The 21537-nt window shown below is 40.4% G+C and overlaps 1 protein-coding gene across 1 annotated transcript in view; it reads right to left on the reverse strand.

Annotated features, from left to right (window-relative positions):
- Positions 1-592: 592 nt before the first annotated feature.
- Positions 593-21537, reverse strand: part of DNAI3 (dynein axonemal intermediate chain 3) — a 71836-nt gene continuing 50891 nt past the window's right edge. The window contains exons 15-21 of the mRNA XM_033865997.2: positions 19668-19798; positions 14324-14387; positions 9823-9953; positions 7853-8057; positions 6131-6222; positions 4616-4732; positions 593-877 (exon numbers count right to left, since the gene is read on the reverse strand). Coding sequence (XP_033721888.2) covers positions 734-877; positions 4616-4732; positions 6131-6222; positions 7853-8057; positions 9823-9953; positions 14324-14387; positions 19668-19798 — 884 coding nt within the window. The 3' untranslated portion in view covers positions 593-733. The remainder of the gene's footprint in view (positions 878-4615; positions 4733-6130; positions 6223-7852; positions 8058-9822; positions 9954-14323; positions 14388-19667; positions 19799-21537) is intronic.

Here is a 21537-nt window from a genome sequence, read left to right on the forward strand (position 1 = left end):
AGGAAAACTTCCAGCTTTTCACCATTAAGTATAACATTTGTTGTAGGATTGTTTTAGCTACCCTGCATCCGATTAAGGAAGTTTCCTTCTTTTTGTAATTGCAAAGAATTTATTATCGTGAGTGGATGTTGACTTTTAAGGAATGTTTTTCTGCATTTTTTTTGTATCATAAATTCCCTCCTTTAATCAAACATCGATTTATTTTCTACTGTTAAATTTACCTTATATTTCCTGGATAAATCCAACATGATCTTCATGTGTTATCCATTTCTATGCGTATATTTCTGGATTCCATCTGCTAATATTTTGTTGAGCACATGGCCTGACGATCTGTGCAGTGGCCCAGTGGGAGCACGTTTTGGTGAGGTGACCAAAAGCAACCTGATAATTAGGAGCAAAGTTTGAGCTCCACTTCTGTCTGGGATTAGGAGCTCTGAATGGATGTCAGGTGAGGACTGAGGGTGGATGTCTGAAGCTCTGTATTATTACAGGAAAGTGAAAATTTCATTATCAATAGCTTTTATATTCAGTACAAAGTTTAGTACATATTCAGGCCAAAAATGGAAACAGATCTTATTGTTTAATTCAAAAGTTTTAATAGCAGTGAAATAAAAGCTTGATATGCATAAGTAAACCTTTTTCACGTTTAGTTTTGCTAGTTCACCTTACATAAAAAATGATGAGTAAAGAAAAGCCCCACAAAGCCCTCAAAACACCCCTACAGAAAGCTTTTCTATATCATTTCCTTGTTTGACATTGTCTCTTCCACTTTGATTAGACCAAGATTGATGAGGATGTCCTTTTCCAGTTCCAAATAACTCTCGTAGTCCATTTTCAGTTTGGCTTCCAATTGTTCTTTTGACTTCTGATACGTTTCCTAGGGGGGAAAAAAGCAAGTCATTTGTATAAAACTCTGGCAGCTAGAGATACCAAAGGCTGGGAAGGGGCTATTTTTGAAAGTCTGGCCTGCCTGCTGTTCTCTGGAAGGGCTGTGAGGGGCAGAGGGCAGGGGGGCATCTCTTGCACAGTCAGGGAGAGAGGCTGCTGGCTCTGAAGGGGAGGGGCAGAGATGAGCGGAGCGGTGTGTGCGGACTCCAGGCATCTCCTGGCGGTGGGGCTGACCCAGTCTGCCGATGGACTGGATGTGGGCTCTCGGGGGCAGGGGCAATCCAGGCTGGCCTAAGAGCTCCTGCCACTGATGCAGGGAGGAGCACATTGAGAGGGGAGAGAATAACAATGAAGGGCATTTATTCAGCTAATTTACCCAGCACCACTTGCTGAATAATCTGAGTCATCTGTTTTGTTCTTTGATCTGTCAGTGTTCACCTGAGTACTGCTCTGGTTTAATAACTGTGACATTTTAATTTATTGTAATATCTGCTGGGGCAGTCATTACGATTTTTAAGATTTTGTTTTTTTCTCATCTGTGTCTTCTTTCAGAGGAACTTTAGGGTCACTTCACACAGGATGGTGTGTCATCCTGTGTTGCTTTTGTTTTTTCTCCTCTTGTCCTGTCCCCATCCTAATGTCTTTCTGTGCCTTCTGATGACTTGTCACAAAGCCCTGCCTTTGTGGATTCCATCAAAGGGACCAGAACTGTATTTTATTCTAGTTTCTTTAGAGAATAATTTGCAAGAGGTATTTTCCTCTTTTGAATATTCACAATGACTGATGTTCTCTTCCCCTGCCTCTGCCACATTCTTTCCGTATGTTTGCTTTTCCCCCTCTCTTAATATCTCTGCTTTCTCAGGTTCTTCATGTCTAATCATTATAACTGCTTCATAGCATGGTGAGGATTAAATGAATTATTACATAGGACAGGCCCTCAGAATGGTGCATGCGCCCAGTAAGCACTTGTTAGCTACACTAACCAATTCACAAAAAGAGCACGACTTGATAAGGTGAGAGTAGAAAAATGTTATTCTTCTAACCTTTGTCCTTTACAACATATGTGACAGATTCCGTAGCACTTCCTATCATTTTTAGGTATTAGAAATAGTGTCGTTTTCAGGTATTTGAAGACTCAGGCCAGTCCAATATCCAAGTGAAGGCTGCCCCCTTGTGGCTCCCACGGCAATGCCCCCCTGTGCACCTCCAGGCTCTTTCTGTAGATCGCCTCACCCCACTTAGAAAGTCCTTTGGGACACCTGATTTGAGCCTAGCTACTTCCAAGTTTCCACCTGGCCCCAGGAAAACTTACCACCCTCACTCTGCCATCAGTACAAGTTCATTGCCCCTGGTCCTCTCTCCACCCATCTGTCAGAGCAGTTTAAGCTAATCTTTTGCCTGCAGACTTTCCAACCACAGGAGTCAGGTCCCTGTCCCTGTGTTTCCTAAATTCTCCCTGGACATTCTGCTCTGGTCCCTTGGTAACTCCTAGCTCTTGGATTTCTGTGGCTCAGGAAGCCTCCTGCCAGGTGTACGAGGCCAATGGTCCATCCTGGCCAGCAACCTATCTCTAGCAGTGCTTCTCTTGAAGGTTTCCTCCCAGAGTCTGGGTGGTGTTGCAGAAGTGGGAATGGGGAATACACAGCGCTCCAACACCTCTCTCCAAAAAAAAAAAATCCCCTTTTCCAACCTTCTTCCCCATAATTCTTGCCTCCCTTGTGTAGCCTGGAGTGTGGGTCATTGACTAGGGGTTGCAGAATTCTTTTGAATTCTTCCGTCTTCTCTGTCCCATAGAGATGACATAATGGATCATATGGAAACTGCTACTTTTCTCAGTTTCGGGTGTCCAGCTGAAATTCCAGTTAGGAAAATTCCCATTTTGTGTGCTGTTAGAGCTGTAATTACTATTATTTTTCAATAAGTGAGCAGTATCCAGATTCAATGTTTGCAAAGAGATGGGTATATGATTTCCCTCACATGTGTGGGTTGAAGTGCACAGCCTAATCCCTGCCATTCGGGGGGCGTTCATGAAAACCAGCCTTGCTGGACGGATGTGTGATCGTCCCCTGCCCTCGGTAATAATATTAATAGTGGACACTTCCTAACTGCCAGTTACTGGCTAAGTGCTATTAATATTTCAACTCATTTAGTCCCCACTGCAATCCGCTGAGGTTGTTAGTTTGTTCCCATTTCCCCTGTTATCAGCAGTTGCTTGTAAGGAGATACTTCTGACCAACATTAGTTATTTTTCCTTGGTGACCCTTTTCATTTTCTAAATGTAACAGAGGAGCCCTTTTAAATGTATTCACTTATCCACAGTCTAGTTCCAGAGAAAACTTGACAAGTGGTAGCTCTAATTTAAGGAGGGTACTATGTCAAATGGAAATGAAGTTACAAGAAGGTGGAAAAGTCTTGGAAACTCAAAAGCATCATATAATTCCAAGATATGATTATTATAATATTCAAGTTTTTTAAAAGTACTTCACATTGTAAATTATTTTTGGATTATCCACAATTCTATGTGGATAATTAGCTGTCACTATGTTATTGAAACACTCCTAGTAATCGATGATTGCTGGTGTAGGAAAGGGTGGCAGACTATCTCCCATGGCAGGATTTCACCCAGTGTTTGTGGTTGTGCAAAAGAACAGACCAAGACCAATTTTTTTTTTTTTTGTAGCAAAAGAAAACAAAGAAAAGTTAATTAATTGGTGTTCTTTTATACCTTGTCACCACTAAACAATGCTTTTAAATGATGCTCCCTCTGTTTTTGTTCCACTAATTCGTATATATCAATGTGATAATGTTAATCTATTTGCTAATGCAGTACATTAAAATATTTCCACATGCTTGTGCTTTTAATTGAGACCTAGGGTCTTACATGAGTAATTACATTGGAGGAGGCTATATATTTGGCTATAAGGAAACAACAGGCGGTGATGAAATTGTTGGTGACAAAAGGGCAAGGAAGGGAATGAGCAAGAGACAAGCAGAAATATGGACTGAGATGACCTCAAGTGAGAAAGAAAGAAGAGCTGAATTCACAGAATATTTCAAGGCCCTAAATTCCAGTGGTCAAGGGAAGACCAACAGAGTGATGGAATTCACATCAAACAGAGAGGCTGAGGAAGAGGATGGGGGCTTCAGAGATTTAGGTTCCTTTTTGGTAAATTTTTTTTTTTTTTTGCGGTACGCGGGCCTCTCACTGTTGTGGCCTCTCCCGTTGCAGAGCGCAGGCTCCGGACGCGCAGGCTCAGCGGCCATGGCTCACGGGCCCAGCCTCTCCGCGGCATGTGGGATCTGCCCGGACCGGGGCACGAACCCGTGTCCCCTGCATCGGCAGGCGGACTGTCAACCACTGTGCCACCAGGGAAGCCCTGCACTGTTTTCATGCATTATTCACTAGATGTTAAAATTCTATGAAATGAAAGCATTCGAATTTGAATCTTTGTATCTATAATTGGTATTTAGATACCACTGTATCTAAAGGCCTTTGAAATATAGAAAATTTCAGAAACTTAAATTGGGTAGAATCTCACTAGGTGTGTCCAACTGGTTGTTCTGACTCATAGTAAGCTAGGAAATCAGAGAAATGCCCCCTTGACTCCCATCAGAACAAGAATGAAAAAAGGCATAATTTTTCTATTAAAATTGTGGAATAAGCCAAACAAATATATTCTCAATGGCATTAGAGGAAAGCAATTATTGTTTCTGAAATTTAACTTACAACTTTTTTCTTCTCCATTTCCATTTCTTTCTTTTCTTCTTCCCGAATTTTTTTGCGCTGTTCTACATATTCCAGATGCTTGACTTCTCTTTCAAAGTAGTAGCTTATCCTAGATACCTGTTAGAAGCAGAGGCCCATGAGAGGGGGACCCACATGGAAGCCCCCATGTTCTTCATGAGGCGCTGAAGAATTTCTGCGGCTTGTAAGTTATTAGCTAGATTACCTGCTTTGGGATAATGCCCACAGGCCCACTATCAGAGGAACTAGCTAATTTGGGGGCTACTGGGCTAAGGTTTAGGGGCCTGCGAATTGAGGGATGGCAGGAAAGGAGTGGGATTGGAAGGAGAGAGCTGCAAAAAATTGCAATTTTGTTGGAGAAATATTCAGGGATTGCTCCCACCCTCCCTTCTTTCCTTCTCACTTTTAAGACTAAGGGAAGTTTCACATCATCAAACAAACTTGGAAAACCCAGATGAGGATGTCAATGGAAACCATAAAGGGACTGGAAGCACAGCTGAGTTCCTGGTCCCCTGGAGAGTTTAGCGTGTGGACGTAAGAATAGAAGCAGGGAAGTCAGCAGAGACCTTGGGCAAGGCCACCAAGGGAAGGAAAGTTTTTTGCATACCAGTAACTAGGGTGATGTTGTTGGGACTTGCAACAGATTGCAATCTATATGTTTAATGTTGGTTGCATACATATTTATGTATTTCTACATATTGATCTTCTTTTTATAACCTAATTATTAACACTGCTTGAAACCCTTGGGTGGTGTGCATGGAGTGGCAGAATACTGCCACTTCAGACCTGCTGCCTGCAGCATACCAAGCTGGGGAAGGACGGGTGGAGGCTGGCAATGGATAGATGCATAAAAATGTCAGCTGGGCCCTCTGGGAAGGATATCACTGAAATAAGGGTCCCATGCTTAGGTTACAACGTGAAAATAACATCTTATGATTATGAATCCTCAAATCAATTCCTCTCTGAATCTGGGCTTCATTTACTTGGACTTTCTTTTGCTGCATGCTTGTTTTTTTTTTTCCCTAGCTTTAAACCATTTATCTCATAAAAGAGAAATACATCCCCTTTTTTAAAATTTTTATTTTATATTGGAGCATAGTTGATTAACAATGTTGTGTTAGTTTCAGGGGTACAGCAAAGTGATTCAGTTATACATATACTTGTAACTATTTTTTTTCAAATTCTTTTCCCATTTAGGTTAACATCCCCTTATTTTTGACTGCATGATTCTTTTGTTCTCTTAAAGAGCAAAAATGCTGTCATTTCCTTTTTTTAACATCTTTATTGGGGTATAATTGCTTTACAATGGTGTGTTAGTTTCTGCTTTATAACAAAGTGAATCAGTTATACATATACATATGTTCCCGTATCTCTTCCCTCTTGCGTCTCCCTCCCTCCCACCCTCCCTATCCCAATGCTGTCGTTTCTGAACATACTTCTAAAACATGCCTCAGCAGTATCTGATCACGTAAATCCTCAAAGCCAAAAGTTACTAACCTCATTGGTGGAAGGGCGACTTAGTGTCCAAGGAATTTCCAATATATGCAATGTTCCATAATAATCAGCTATAGCTATAAATTGCTGCTTAGCTGAAAGATTAAAAAAATGTGGGAGAAAAAAAACTCTGCAATCAGAAAGCCACTTTAGAGGTTAAGCATGTGCTGTGTTTTTGTTTTGTGATTTCCCAAAGGACCTGTTGTGGTTACAGTGATCTTGGCTGAGACCCTGAGTCTTCGTCAGCCACCCTGCTCACCCCCAATCATGTTTTCTCAGCCTCTATATAAGGAGTGTGGCTCCTAGCTGAGATTGACCCTCTCTGACTGGATCCACTGGGCAGATTTGAAAAGAAAGCAGGGACAACACATGGAAGATTTTCAAAAAAAAATCATCATGCCAATTTTCACCAAAGACATAGTAAGGGCCAAAGGATGCCATTATCCAGATGAATTTCAAAGACACAGCCAGAACCAGTTTTCTTATTATAAAAACAAATTGCTTCCTTTGATCATTTAAAATGGATATAAAACACGAATGTGTTTGAAAATTTAGTTTTCTCTCTCATCAACTTTTTTTTTCTCATTTTCAGCAGGTCTGGTTCAAATTGCTAAATCCTAGACTTGTAATCCCTGGAGGTATACAAAAGCAATGTTTTGTAGCAAAGATGGGAAAACACACTTTGGTGACACATACGGCCGAGTAGTATCAGTCAGACTCTGACACTCTTAGAGATTCTGAAGACTGTGTTTCTAAATGTAATGTTTCTTCTGAGAAAGAAATGAATAGAAAGACAATTTTATGCCTGCACATCTTTGGAAACAAAGGGAAAGTTCTTTGAAATGGACCAAATATACATTGAATTTGGGTAGAAAGTATTACTTGGGTGAAACAGAGAAATTGGGACAAAGGATATAAATTACTTTTCCATCGACACATTCTTAAATTTCTGCTTGCTCTGTTACATATTACCTTTTTCCTCTTTATGAGTTTAAAAGTTATAGTTTAAAGAGATATATGACCCCGCAGAGTCATTTGATCTCAAGAAGGAAACTGCTTGATATTGTCCAGTGGAGGGCCATAAAGTGATAAAATATTGAAAATTTGTGACATAATGAAAAATTAAAGGTACAGAACTTATTCTATTTGGAAAAGAAGCAGCAAAATGTAGCAAAGATTTAGGGTTCACCCTGTGATTTAGGGACCCGGAGAGGGTGAGAAGGATGCTTTTTTTTTTTTTTTTTTTTTGCGGTATGTGGGCCTCTCACTGTTGTGGCCTCTCCCGTTGTGGGGCACAGGCTCCGGACACGCAGGCTCAACGGCCATGGCTCACGGGCCCAGCCGCTCCGCGGCATGTGGGATCTTCCCGGACCGGGGCACGAACCCGTGTCAGGCGGACTCTCAACCACTGCACCACCAGGGAAGCCCAAGAAGGATACTTTTTACCGTGTGGTTTAAAATCAGCCTCTGCTTGACATACTAAAATGTGTCTCAGAAATAACTGTTGATGAAGAAAATAGTGAGAGAAACTCAGGTTGTATCCAGAATTTGAAAAGGGAAAGGAAGGGGAATGATGGGAAGGAAAGAGAAAGGAAGGGAAGAGATGGAACGGGAAGGAAAATCTTGAGAAGAAACATCACAGGCTTTCCAGTTGAATGTCAAAATGTTCCTAAGCTAGTCCCAAAAGGCAAAATGACTTAGCTCATTCAATCAGAATTAACATACCAGAAAAGGTCCAGGGTTTGATGTATGTGATCATAGTTATACAGATGTTTTGTGACTGGACTGGTTCGTGGGTTTTCTCCAGAAGGTCCCAGATATCGATGTATCCATCTTCTCGGCCAATGTAAAAGACTCCAGGCCTTGTCAGGGACCAGTGCCCTGAGGTGTACCTTTTTGGTGCACAGGATGACTGAAGGAGGGGTCCAGTCTAAAAATAAATTAAAAAAAAAAAACAAATTAAAAGCTTTTGTTGTTATCTGAGAGATATTCACAATGATTTTTTAAAAGTAAAACTCAGATGGCTATGATCATATAAAAGATCAAACCTTCCAATCGAGTTATTTATGGTTCTAATAATCCAACTGCTGCTAAATCCATTGCTCTTTCTATGGAGACTGATGGACACAGGAGAAGTAAAGATTATAAGCAAATTTTGCCTATATCTTTATTTTCTTGTCAGGTGCCTGCTCACCATGGAAATAGCTCTGGTGGGCAGGAAAAGGGAATGAAAAGTCAATTCTATCTGTGAGCTGCACCCAATGGCTTATTAATATTATTTGGAAGAGATTCTGGACCACCAAAGCAACATAAGATCATCTTATCTTTTCTCTATTTTGGGGTAATTTGCCTTCTTTGGGAGGTTTTTATAGAGACTGAAGATCAGAATGTGCTCTCTTCCCACCGTCATGCTCCGCCTGGGCTCATTCACCAACTTACATCTGCGGGACTAAACTAAGTCATGAGCTGCTGGACTGAGTTTAGAGCTAAGGTATGGGAAGGTGGAGCTGCTTTCCACCTTCCCATACATACAAACAAAACCTTCCTACAGGGAACAACGAAGGTCACCAATTCACGGACTCCTTAGAGGCAACAGGCCAAACTTGTTGCTCGGCTCCTTCAGTTTTGGTGGATAACCAGGTTCCTGACCCCTGCATGGTCTTTGGACAATCTTGCCTACATTTCTTTTGTCTTCCTCTTTAACCGCAAAACTCATGCTTGCTTGTTGTAAAAAAAAAAAAAAAAAATGAGCATACAAAAGTACATTGTTATAAAGTAGAAGTCCTTTTGTGATGGACACTTAAGGAGTTTTCAACTTTTTTCAATGACAAACTTGTACATCTATTCACACACATTATTTTTTTGAGTATTCCTGTAAGTTAGAGTCCCAGAAATAAAAGGGAAAAAAAAAGTGTTAGGTCAAAGAATACATATATTACAGCTCTGATATATATATATATATATATATATATATATATATATATATATATATATATATACACACACACACACACACACACACATATATATGTATATACATACTTTTTTACAGATTTTGATAATTTTCTTAAGTAGCTCATGAGAGGGACACATCCTACTGATTTTCCCATGCCCTTGCTTCACTAGATTTTACCAGTCTTTCTAGTTTGGGGCAGTTTAGCTTCTGTCTGCCTGGACCCAGGCCCTGTCCTAATCAGGAGCACTGGATTCTTGGCACGGCCTCACCTTGACCCATGCACGTCTCTGCCTGCCTGGTGACGGACCCCTTAGCTTTCCTAGTCCCACTTTCTGAGCCTCCCGACAAATTGCCCAGTGCAAGAGCAGTGACAGACCCATTGCTTCTCCTTAGAGTTCGTGCCATAATCAGCATTCCATCTTGTATTTTAAGCAGAGGGAAAAACATAAATCAAGGGAACTGCCCATGATATACACAGTATTTCCAAGAAAAGACTGTTTGGTTTCAGAGAACAAAAGACTTGTACATGTTTCCTTCCCTCAGGAAAGAAAAGCAAATGGTTGTGTTTTCCAAAGGCTTGCAGTGGTTCTGCTGACAGGCTGGGGCCCAGGCCATCTGTTCCAATTTCTCTAAAAAATGTCCCAAAGGCATTGCTATGTCAGAACAGTCTGTTTTTCCTATTGTTTTTCTCAATAACAAAGGACCACACACCCACTCCTCCATTTTGCAGGCAACTTACCATAATACCTTCTTTCCAGATGGCCACGTTCCAACCCCCAACAGTGAGGATAATGTCCTTGTAAAAAGGTGATCTCTGAATGGTGTGAACACCTCCATCATGGACTGTGTAGAGGCTCAAGGGCTTCTTTGCTGTTGGAGTGGAAAAGGCCATTTCACCTTTTATAACACTGTTTACATTCCTGCAATGAAGAATGGGCAGACCTCCGATGGACAGATAGGTCCCGATTAATGAGGTCCAAGAGTGGAGAACCAGAGGTCAGTTGGGGTGAATGAATCTGTCAAGGGACAGCTCCTCCTCTTTTTTAAGGCAAGTCCAGGGAAATTCCCATCAAGGCTACTTTTCAGGCTCAAAGGAACACTTCCTGTTCTTATTCATTCACTCACTTATTAGTCTATCAGTCAATAGTATATATTGTTAGTCAATAAATAATTGTGGATTGTTTGTATGTACCAGGTACTGTAGATGGATGGGTAAACAATGGTTAATAAACAAACATGATCTGTCCTCTTGGACCTTACAGTCCAGTGGAAAGACAGATACTCAACAAACAAATCCCAAGGTATATAATAAAAAAAAAATGTGAAAAGTATTTTGAAGTAAAAAATATCACAAGAAAGAATAACAAGGGACATTCGTAATTTAGGCTGAATGGTCAGAACAGGCTTCTCTGAAGATGAGTCACTTAGGCTTGATTTCATCACGGGAAGATTTTGGTGTGGAGTAGCATTCCAGACAGAAGGAAAAATACACACCAAAGTCCTGAGAAGTGTTTAGTGCATTTATTATTTTGAGGAAGGCAATAGGACTGGAGTCTGATAATCCCAGGGTGAGACATAGGAAACAAATGGAGACCAGGAGAGTCCAGACCTTGCAAATCCTTGTTAGGAAAAACATTTAGATTACATTCTAAGTGTCATGTTTTTTAATGAGCCCTTTAGGCCTAGAAGACTATCTGATTGACATACGAAAGGATTCTCTGGTTGCTGTGGCGAGAATGGATCAGAGGCAGGTAAAAGCAAAGAGGGGACACCATGGGAGGTTGTTGCTGTAGTTCTAGTGAGAGAGGATGGTGACTTGGATGAAGGTGCAATGGAGGAGTGGATAATCAAGAAACGTTTGCGTGCTAGAGTTGACAGGAGGGGTGAGAGAGATGAGTGCTGAGAATGGCAGCCAGGTTTCTGGTAAGAGCAACAGGCACTCTGTACTTTCCATTTATTGCAACTGGGAAGACTAGAGGACAAGCAGATTTGGATATTAAGATGAAGGCTTCCCCGCTGTCTCTGCCCCAGGCACCAGGGTCCTTCTGCTCCCCTGGTCTGCCTCTTCCGCCATGGCTTGGGCTTCCTCTCCCCGGTCCTGGCTTTGGAGCTGGCTGCTCCTTACTCCTTGCTGCCCATACCACAAGCCCCAGGGATGGCCCTAAAAATATGTGCCTGTCCAGGCCAAAGCACAATGTGTGGCTATTTTATACTAAAACCACGAATTTACTCTGAAACTTATCATATTAACAGCTTTGTGAAGGTTGGATTTTTTTTTCTCAGAACAACAATGTAACATTAAGCAGAAAAAAAAAGCTACCATAATCTTGTAAAAAGCTGATACAGTGTCAAAGAGATACTTGTCCACCCATGTTCATAGCAGCATTCTTTGCAATACCCAAAAGACAGAAGCAACCCAAGTGTCCATCAATGGATGAATGGATAAACAAAATGTGGTATATCCATACAATGGAATATTATTCATCCTTCAAAAGGAAGGGAATTCTGACATATGCTACAACAGAAATGAAAACTGAGTATATCATTTTAAGGGAAATAAGCCAGTCTCAAAAAGGCAAATACAGGGACTTCCCCGGCAGTCCAGTGGTTAAGACTCTACCTGCCAATGCAGGAGGCACGGGTTTGATCCCTGGTTGGGGAACTAAGATCCCACATGCCGTGTGGTGTGGCCAAAAACTTAAGAAAAAAGGCAAATACTGTATGACTCCACTTACATGAGGTACTTACAACAGGTACATTCATAGAGATAGAAAGTAGACTGGTGGTGGCCAGGAGCTGAGGGGAAAGAGGAGTGGGGAGCTAGTGTTTAACAGGTACAGAGTCTCAGTTTCACAAGATGAAAAGAGTTCTGGAGATTGGTTGCACAACAATGTGAATGTACTTAACTCCCCTGAACTGTACTTAAAAATGGTTAAGATGTTAAATTTCTTGTTTATGTATATTTTTATCTCAATGTGAAAATTATTTGAAAAAAGTGTATACAGTAAAAATAAATAAGTTTAAACATAGCTCTTCTAGGTTAAAAAAGACCAATTTTCCTCTAACCAGAGCTCCATCTTGAAGACAGCACAGGAGCCTAATTTCTAAGGGCCCCTTGAAGTGATCTGGAGGATTTCTGGGAAGGCAGGAGACCCTTGGAAGCCAGCAGCTTTCTTCTTGCTGTTACTTGTGTCCCTCAGATCCTGGTTTTGTCCTTGGTGAGCCGGGCTTCCCTACACCACCTCACTCTGGTGAGCAGGGCTATGCAGGAGTCTAGAAGCCCTCTGCAAAATGTAATGACCACCAGTGATAGGAATATAGATAGCCATCAAGATTTGTACTTTTAACATGTTAGAGGTTCTCAGCCCATATAACTTTTTCTTCCTTTTGTCCTTTGGAAGACCTTAGAGCCATTCAGCAGTAAATGGAGCTGTCCTTAAGTTATTAAATGAAATGCCAGAGCCCCCAGCCAGGTTATTATAAGAAACTTACAATAAACAAAACAGTAGCTTTCCAGAGTCAATATCTAACGAAGGATTTAGTATACTGATGTGGTTAAGAGCACAGACCATCTGGGTTCAAATCCAGTGTTGCTGTGAGGATTAATCCATGGAGAGTACCGAGTGCCTAACACATGACGTGTGCCAATTTGTGAGTTGAGTACATGAGATGATTATGTTAACTGTCATCATCATCAAATACATCAGCCTGTATTTCTTGGCTTGTCACTTAGATCATCTGTTTGATTTGGACTTCTTCATCACACACAGCTCAGTCAGGGTAATCTGTCTTTCAGAAGTTTCTTCTTAGAAAAGGAAATTCTCCTTCCTGCCTTTTTGTATATTTGAGATAAGAACATGGGGCTCCCAGCAGATCAAGAGAAAATGGCCCCCAGTATTTGCCTCATCTTTACCCAGGAAACCTCCATGGTGTTTATGAAAGACATCAGGCTGGTAGCTTCCAAGGAAAACACTGCCAGTTCACAGAATGTTAAGTAGGGCATGCAATTTACAGTTCAGCATGTCTACACATTGATTTTCCCTGAACTTCAACCATTATCCAATGGAAGTAACAGTGTCATTTGGCTTTCCACGTTACAAAATACTTGACTGGTAATTTTAAAGTATTAAGATGACTTTAAAATAGCCTTTAAGTAGGTGGTTAGAGCTATTTCTCATTTTTTTTGGAATGAATTAAATGTCAAGAAATTAACAGCAACTTCTCTTTTTCTTTCCCACTCACATCCCACTGGTCACAAAGTCCTGGCATGATGACTCGTATGTCTCTCTCTCCCTCTTGTATTTCCTCTGCTGGATATCCTTGTCACCCTGCCTATACATCAGTCCTCTCCATCTCTCATCTAGGCTATTGCAACTGGCCATCCTACTTCCCACCAATTAATTAACCCCTGATCTCCTGACAGAGTGATTTTCTGATTATACTGGTGGTACTAGGATAAGGTCCACAGGTTAGTAAAGCACTCAAGGCTCTTTGCCATCTGGACTCAAATGTCCTTCCTGGCACCTCTCCTGCTGCTGTTGCCCTCTCTGTTACCATGCTTTGGCCAGAAGATCTCCCTGTTTACTAATTGTGCACTGCTCTTCTGAGCGTCTATGTTTTTGTACTTGTTTGTCTTTCTACCTGGAATGCCTTTCTCCAGCTGGAAACTTGCAAACCACCCACCTGGGCCTGTCCCTCACACCTCTGTTCATCTGCCCAGAGTCTGGGCCCTGGGAGCAGGGGAACATGTGGGCACGACCAGTCCCAGCCCCAAAGGAGGGCCCTAGAGTTAACTTCTCCCATACAGGACTGAGGTCTGCAAGATCATGGTAAATTTAGCTTATAATTTCATGCTGACTCAGAATTTCCACATAGCTGAGCTACTGGGTTGTTGAATTATTGAAACAGCATGGTTATTTTAAAACTGAATTGTCCAAGGGTCTCTGTAATTTAAGTATCAATACATCAGTGCTCCTCAAATTTCAGTGTGAAAACAAATCACCTGGAGAATTTTATTAAAATCTGTATTCAGATTCAGCAGGCCTGGGGTAGGATCCAAGATTTTGTTTTTCTAACAAGCTCCCAGGTGACAACTGTGCTGCTTGTCCGAAGCCCTCACTTTGAGTAAGGTGTAGGGTCAGAACCTCAGGGGCCCTCTCTCCCATTAGCAAGGACAGGGTTACTCGTACTTCGTAAAAAAGAAATAAATTATTAATAACAGAGCAATCACCAAAACTTACTCATAAATCGGCCAGTTTCAGGGTCTTTCTCCATTTTCCAATCTGTGTATATCACTTCACCTTCCTAAAAATATTACAGGTTCCTGATCAGACAACTTAAAAGACAAGAGTCCTCTTATTCATGTGCTAAGACTGACCACGACCCAAACAAACACAAAGTAACAAGTCAATTTAATCAAACAATAATTTGGTGCAGTGTGGGGAGGGAAGGCTCAAAATGATTAGTTGATTTTATATTAAACAAAAAAATGAATTTGTTGAGTTTTTATCTACACACATCGATGGGGAGAACACAGGCAATTATGAAGCTATTCTAGGTACACAAGTTCCAACTGCTGGGTTCCCAAAGTCGTTGTTAACAAAAAATTATCCCAATAGACTGAAAGCTCCAGAAGGGGAGGGATCTAGTCTGCCTTATTCAGTGATTTGTTCTCAGCATGTTACAAAGTCAGTACTTAATAAATATTCATGAAATAAGAGAGAAAGAGGGAATATGTATGGTACTCATCATCTTTGAAAGTTGAGAAGAGGAAACAGTTCTAGCCAAATGACATAACAAGTAATATGTATTCCAGTTCTACTTATGGCCATTTTAAGGAGAAGAGAAAGAAGAGGGACCTGGTGTAAACAAGAGGCAGAAATTGCCACACAAAGGGGAAAGACAGACAGAACCACTGAATGAAGAGGTGGGAGAGGTTCAGAGAAAAAATTTACTCCCAGGCCACCATCTTATAAATGTAAAACCCACATGCAATCTCCTAATCCCAATGTGTTTTTCATTAAATAATAAGAGGAAAACACAGAGAAGGGTATATATTAAGATGAGTTAAGAGGACTCGGAGGAAGGGATGGATTGGGATACATAGGTGAGAGAGAGGAGATGGGAAAACATTTGATTTATGCAAAGTGAAGGACAATCTCATGGGACAAGGGCCACTCATTCATTCACTCATCTGTGCTTTCATTCATCCATGTCAACTCATTTAACAAACAAGGACTGTGTGTGGTGCTGGAAATTCAGAGTCTGAAGACAAGCCCTCCCTCCCCTCTTGGTACACAGTCTGAGGGAGCAGACAGCCTGGGATGCGTCTACTGTACACCTCTAGCCCATCGCCTGTGGCACATCACCCTTGGAGTTACCATTTCCTGAGCACTCAGTGCTGCTGGAGTTGTTAGGAGCTTTATGTACATGACCCCAGCCCTCACCAAAGTCCTGTAAGAGAGTTAATATCTCCTGGCTCTCACAGCTGGTATGTGGAGCTCAGAAACTGAACCGAGTCACGGGAATAATTTGCACCAGGTTAATAAATATGTGTTGAGTGGTGATTACATCACCAGCCACTTGGCTAGAAACCTTAGCATCCCCCTCCATCTGGTTACCTAGTTCCAACAATTTCACTGCCTCCATGCCTGTGTGACATTCTCGGCCCCACTGCTCAGGCCCTCTTCACCACTGGGTAGGCCCACCTGAGATCACTGTCTACCAGGCCTCTCTGCCTACAGGGCTCCACTTCCTCCAGCTTCAGCCCTGAGCCAGCCAACCTAGATCCCAGAGAGGCATCCCTTAAACTCTCTATCCAAAGTACAAGGATCAGTCAGCCACGTCAGGGGTTGGCAGGAGAGCGTCCCACTGGATGGTCAGCCCCGCGAGGGCAGGGAATTTTGGATGTCTGTTCTCTGCTATATTCCCTGGGCCAAGAACAGTGCTTGGTATATATTAAATGTTCAGTAAATATCTGCTGAATAATGAATGATATTCACTCCAAGGAGTGCAAGGACTTGAAAGGCAGGAAAGAGTTTGGTAAGAAGAATGAGAGAAAAAATCAGAGCAGACAGAGAGAGTGAGTAGACTGGTGCAGATGGGGGTGGAGAGAGAGAAAGGGGCCAAATGATGCAGAATCTTACATCATTTGGTGTAAGGAGTTTGAATTTTTCATGTGTCACTAAGTAGTCACTAAAGAGGAGTTTAAGCAGAGGGTGTCATGCTTTAATTTCTGCTTTAAGATTTTGTGGTTATTTCTCTTTCTAAAGCTATCATTCTTGGCTTACAAAACTTTGGTGTGCACAGAGACAAATATTATATGAATCCACTTACATGAGGTACCTAGAACAGTGAAATTCATTGAGACAGAAAGTAGAATGGTGGTGCCAGGAGTGGGAGGCAGTAGGGAATGGGGAGTTACTGCTTTAATTGCTACAGAAGTTTAATTTGGGAAAATGAAATAGTTCTCAAGATGGATGGTGGTGATAGCTACTCAACGATATGAATGTACTTCATTGAACTGTACACTTAAAAATGGTTAAGGGGGACCTTCAAGATGGCGGAGGAGTAAGACGTGGAGATCACCTTCCCCCCCACAAATACATCAAAAATACTTCTACATGGGGAACAACTCCTACAGAACACCTACTGAACACTGGCAGAAGACCTCAGACTACCCAAAATGGTCTTGGTGCTCCAGCTGGGTGTCAAGCCTGAGCCTCTGAGGTGGGAGAGCTGAGTTTAGGACACTGGACCACCAGAGACCTCCTGGCTCCACATAATATCAAATGGTGAAAGCTCCCCCAGAGATCTCCATCTCAATGTGAAGACCCAGCTCCACTCAATGACCAGCAAGCTCCAGTGCTGGAAATTCTATGCCAAACAACTAGCAAGACAGGAACAGAACCCCACTCATTAGCAGAGAGGCTGCCTAAAATCATACTAAGTTCACAGATACCCCAAAACACACCACCAGACGTGGTACTGCCCACCAGAAAGACAAGATCCAGCCTCACCCACGAGAACATAGGCATCACTCCCCTCCACCAGGAAGCTTACACAACCCACTGAAGCAACCTTACCCACTGGAGTCAGACACCAAAAACAATGGGAAATATGTACCTGCCGCCTGTGAAAAGGAGACACCAAACACAGTCAGCTAAGCAAAATGAGAAGGCAGAAAAATACACAGCAGATGAAGGGGCAAGGTAAAAACCCACCAGACAAAACAAATGAAGAGGAAATAGGCAGTATACCTGAAAAATAATTCAGAAATGATAGTAAAGATGATCCAGAATCTTGGAAATAGAATGGAGAAAATACAAGAATCGTTTAACAAGGACCTAGAAGAACTAAAGAGCAAACAAACAACCATAAACAACACAATAAAAGAAATTAAAAATTCTCTAGAAGGAATCAATAGCAGAATAACTGAGGCAGAACACAAAAGACCCTGAATAGCCAAAGCAATCTTGAGAAAGAAAAACGGATCTGGAGGAATCAGGCTCCTTGACTTCAGACTATACTACAGAGCTACAGTAATCAGGACAGTATGGTACTCGCACAAAAACAGATATATAGGTCAATGGAACAGGATAGAAAACCCAAAGATAAAACCACGTACATATGGTCACATTATCTTTGATAAAGGAGGCAGGAATATACAATGGAGAAAAGCCAGCCTCTTCAATAAGTGGTGCTGGGAAAACTGGACAGCTATTTGTAAAAGAATGAAATTAGAACACTCCCTAACACCATACACAAAAATAAACTCAAAATGGATTAAAGACCTAAATGTAAGGCCAGACACTATAAAACTCTTAGAGGAAAACCTAGGCAGAACACTCTATGACATAAATCACAGCAAGATCCTTTTAGACCCACCTCCTAGAGAAATGGAAATAAAAACAAAAATAAACAAATGGGACCTAATGAGACTTAAAAACTTTTGCAGAGCAAAGGAAACCATAAACAAGACAAAAAGACAACTCTCAGAATGGGAGAAAATATTTGCAAATTAAGCAACTGACAAAGGACTAATCTCTAAAATATACAAGCAGCTCATGCAGCTCAATATCGAATAAACAAACAACCCAATCCAAAAATGGGCAGAAGACCTAAATAGACACTTCTACAAAGATATACAGATTGCCAACAAACAGGTGAAAGGATGCTCAACATCACTGATCATTAGAGAAATGCAAATCAAAACTGCAATAAGGTATCACCTCACACCGGTCAGAATGGCCATCATCAAAAAATCTAGAAACAATAAACGCTGGAGAGGGTGTGGAGGAAAGGGAACCCTCTTGCACTGTTGGTGGGAATGTAAATTGATACAGCCACTATGGAGAACAGTATGGAGGTTCCTTAAAAAACTAAAAATAGAACTACCATACAACTCAGCAATCCCACTACTGGGCATATACCCTGAGAAAACCATAATTCAAAAAGAGACACATACCACAATATTCACTGAAGCTCTATTTGCAATAGCCAGGACATGGAAGCAACTAAGTGTCCATCAACAGATGAATGGATAAAGAAAATGTGGCACATATATACAATGGAATATTACTCAGCCATAAAAAGAAATGAAATTGAGTTATTTTTAGTGAGGTGGATGGACCTAGAGACTGTTATACACAGTGAAGTAAGAGAAAAACAAATACCGTACGGTAACACATATATATGCAATCTCAAAAAAGATAAAAAGGTTCTGAAGAACCTAGGGGTAGGACAGGAATAAAGATGCAGACGTAGAGAAAGGAGTTGCGGACACGGGGAGGGGGAAGGGTAAGCTGTGACAAAGTGAGAGAGTGGCATGGACAAACATACACTACCAAATGTAAACTAGATAGCTAGTGGGAAGCAGCCGCATAGCACAGGGAGAATAGCTTGGTGCTTTGTGTCCATCTAAAAAGGTGGGATAGGGAGGGTGGGAGGGAGATGCAAGAGGGAGGGGATATATGTATATGTATAGCTGATTCACTTTGTTATACAGCAGCAACTAACACAACCATGTAAAGCAATTATACTCCAATAAAGATGTTGAAAAAAATAAGAAAGAAAACTTATGGATTATGCAGCCAAAAAAAAGGTTAAGATGATAGATTTCATGTTTATGCATATTTTGTCATTATTGTTATTATGTTCAGTTGTTATTTATCTTTTGAATTGAGTGAGTTTTTCACTCTCTTCCCTACTAGATTGTTCTGGTCTAACAAAGCAATATATTTTCTTAGTAAATCTCTAACACTTCACATGGTTTCTTCCATACGGTATAGGTGTTTGATAAATATTTGCAGGCTGATCAAAAAATTATTAGTGAAAAGAGTCATACCTAATTTTATAGACTTTTCCACTTTTGTTCAGGAACATCTCAAATATGAAGCTATGAGGCACTGAGGTTAAAACTTTTAAATGCAAGCAAGCGTATAAAAATATGAAAACAGTATAAATATTGTAAGCCAAAGGATAGAAGACTACAAAAAATACTGTAAGTTCTCAAAAGACAAACATACTGTAGAGGTCATAATCACTTATTTCAATGTAATTTAGAAGCAGATAATTCCAACTCACCTCTGTTCCCACAAAGAACTTGGTGCAGAAGTCATCTATTGGCTTGAGATAATTGCCCAGCCCACCTTCCAGATTCTGGTATGGGTTCATTTCTCCTGCTTTCATTGCTTTGCTTTGGGCTAACATTTTGTCTTTTGGAGGTGTATGGATAGAAGAAACAGATATTTACACTGAAAGATATTCTAAAATATAGTTAGTCTGTATTCTCTGTCCTTTGTGACACATATCCGCCCCATTTCCTCCCCAGTGTGGTGGGCATAAGTCCAAGCGTTTTTAGATTTCTAATTTAGCAGTAGAATGCCTTTTTCAAACCAAAGTTTGTGTGGACTCCCCTGCCTGTAAAACTGATCAAAGCTGCACTGCTCTGGTTGAAGTGTTTCATGGGTGGGAAAGGGAAGATTCCTCTGCCCACTTTTCAGGGGCTCTAAAAGTTTCCATAGCACAGCTTGAAAACCAATTCTACATCATTTACATCATTTCAGAATTATTTACAGTACATTGGACACAAAATACATTCTCTGGGTTAAATAACACCCTTGATTTTCTTAATAAGTCATTGGTATTTCTCTTGACTTGTTAACACCCTTGATATTCTCTAATGAGAAACTCATGTCATTTTTATTCACTTGGCATCATGTAGCAATTTTTCAAATAATTTAAGGTTAGTCTCTCAAGTCCCCCAAATTTTTTAACTTCTAAAAAATAAATCCATCTAAAATGTGTTACTTGTTTGTTGTAAACACAGCGTATGGAACACAATTTAATGTTTGCTGATTAGTTCAGGTTTATTATTTACGAACATCAATGATTGTGTTATATTACAGCTATCCATGCAAACAGTAAGAGCACAGTTAACCTGGGGTCTGAAACTCAAATGTTATCTGGAACTTCTTTCTTTTTAAAAGTATCTGGTGTCAGTCAGATACTTTTGTTATCTAAAATTAATAAATGTTATTTGTTGAGATCTGAAATTAATAAATGTTATTTGAAGCTTTGGAAAAGAGAGAAAAGCATGAATAAAATAACAAAAATCCTTCATTATCATATTTCCCAGAGGTAACCACTATTAAAATATTGGTATATTTTTCCCTCTATTACTTTTTGGTGAATATATATAGACTATTTTTTAAGTGAGTATTCTAGCTTTTTATCCTGATTTTCTATTCTCTTAAAGATATGTCTGGGGCATTTTCCCAAATCATTTATTTGTTTTTAAATGTGATATTAAATTTCTGGGAAAGATCATAATGAGATATAAGCTCACAATACTTTACTCAGCACACCTCCTTAATGCATTCTCTGGGTTGTATCAATCATGGGAAAATCAACTAACAAACATATACGTGAAAACTAAGATAGGAGAAGAAAACTTCAGCTATACTAAAAATACACATTGCATTTCAAAAAACTTTTGAAAGTAATTCCAGACAAAAGTAAAAGATAATCATCATGATTTAGTAGGTACAGTCAACCAACACTTCCTTTGGGATCTACACATTTTGAGCAGTCCCTTTCATATTGGGTAAGACATTAAAAACAAGTACCAAAGTAAGCCAAACATGGAAGCTTTAAATAGCTGTATTATGAAGTATCATCAACATTTTAAGAAATAACTAGGCACATTCAATCGCATTGTTCTTACTAAAAGATATTATTCATAATACATTTAGCAAGAGCAAAAAGGCATTTCGTACCCATTTAATACTTAAAATTAAAATCATTAAAATATTTATTTCAAATTCTTCACTCTCATTTTTGTCTGTTTTTCTCTTTTTAAAATCATGTGCATAAATATGTTAGTAGAGTAGAACATGTGTATAATTTGTAAATAAATACATGTTCACTGGGGATATGTGCTCAAAAACGTTTC

Source organism: Tursiops truncatus, chromosome 1 (genome assembly GCF_011762595.2).
Source record: "Tursiops truncatus isolate mTurTru1 chromosome 1, mTurTru1.mat.Y, whole genome shotgun sequence".
NCBI classification, from domain to species: Eukaryota; Metazoa; Chordata; class Mammalia; order Artiodactyla; family Delphinidae; genus Tursiops; species Tursiops truncatus.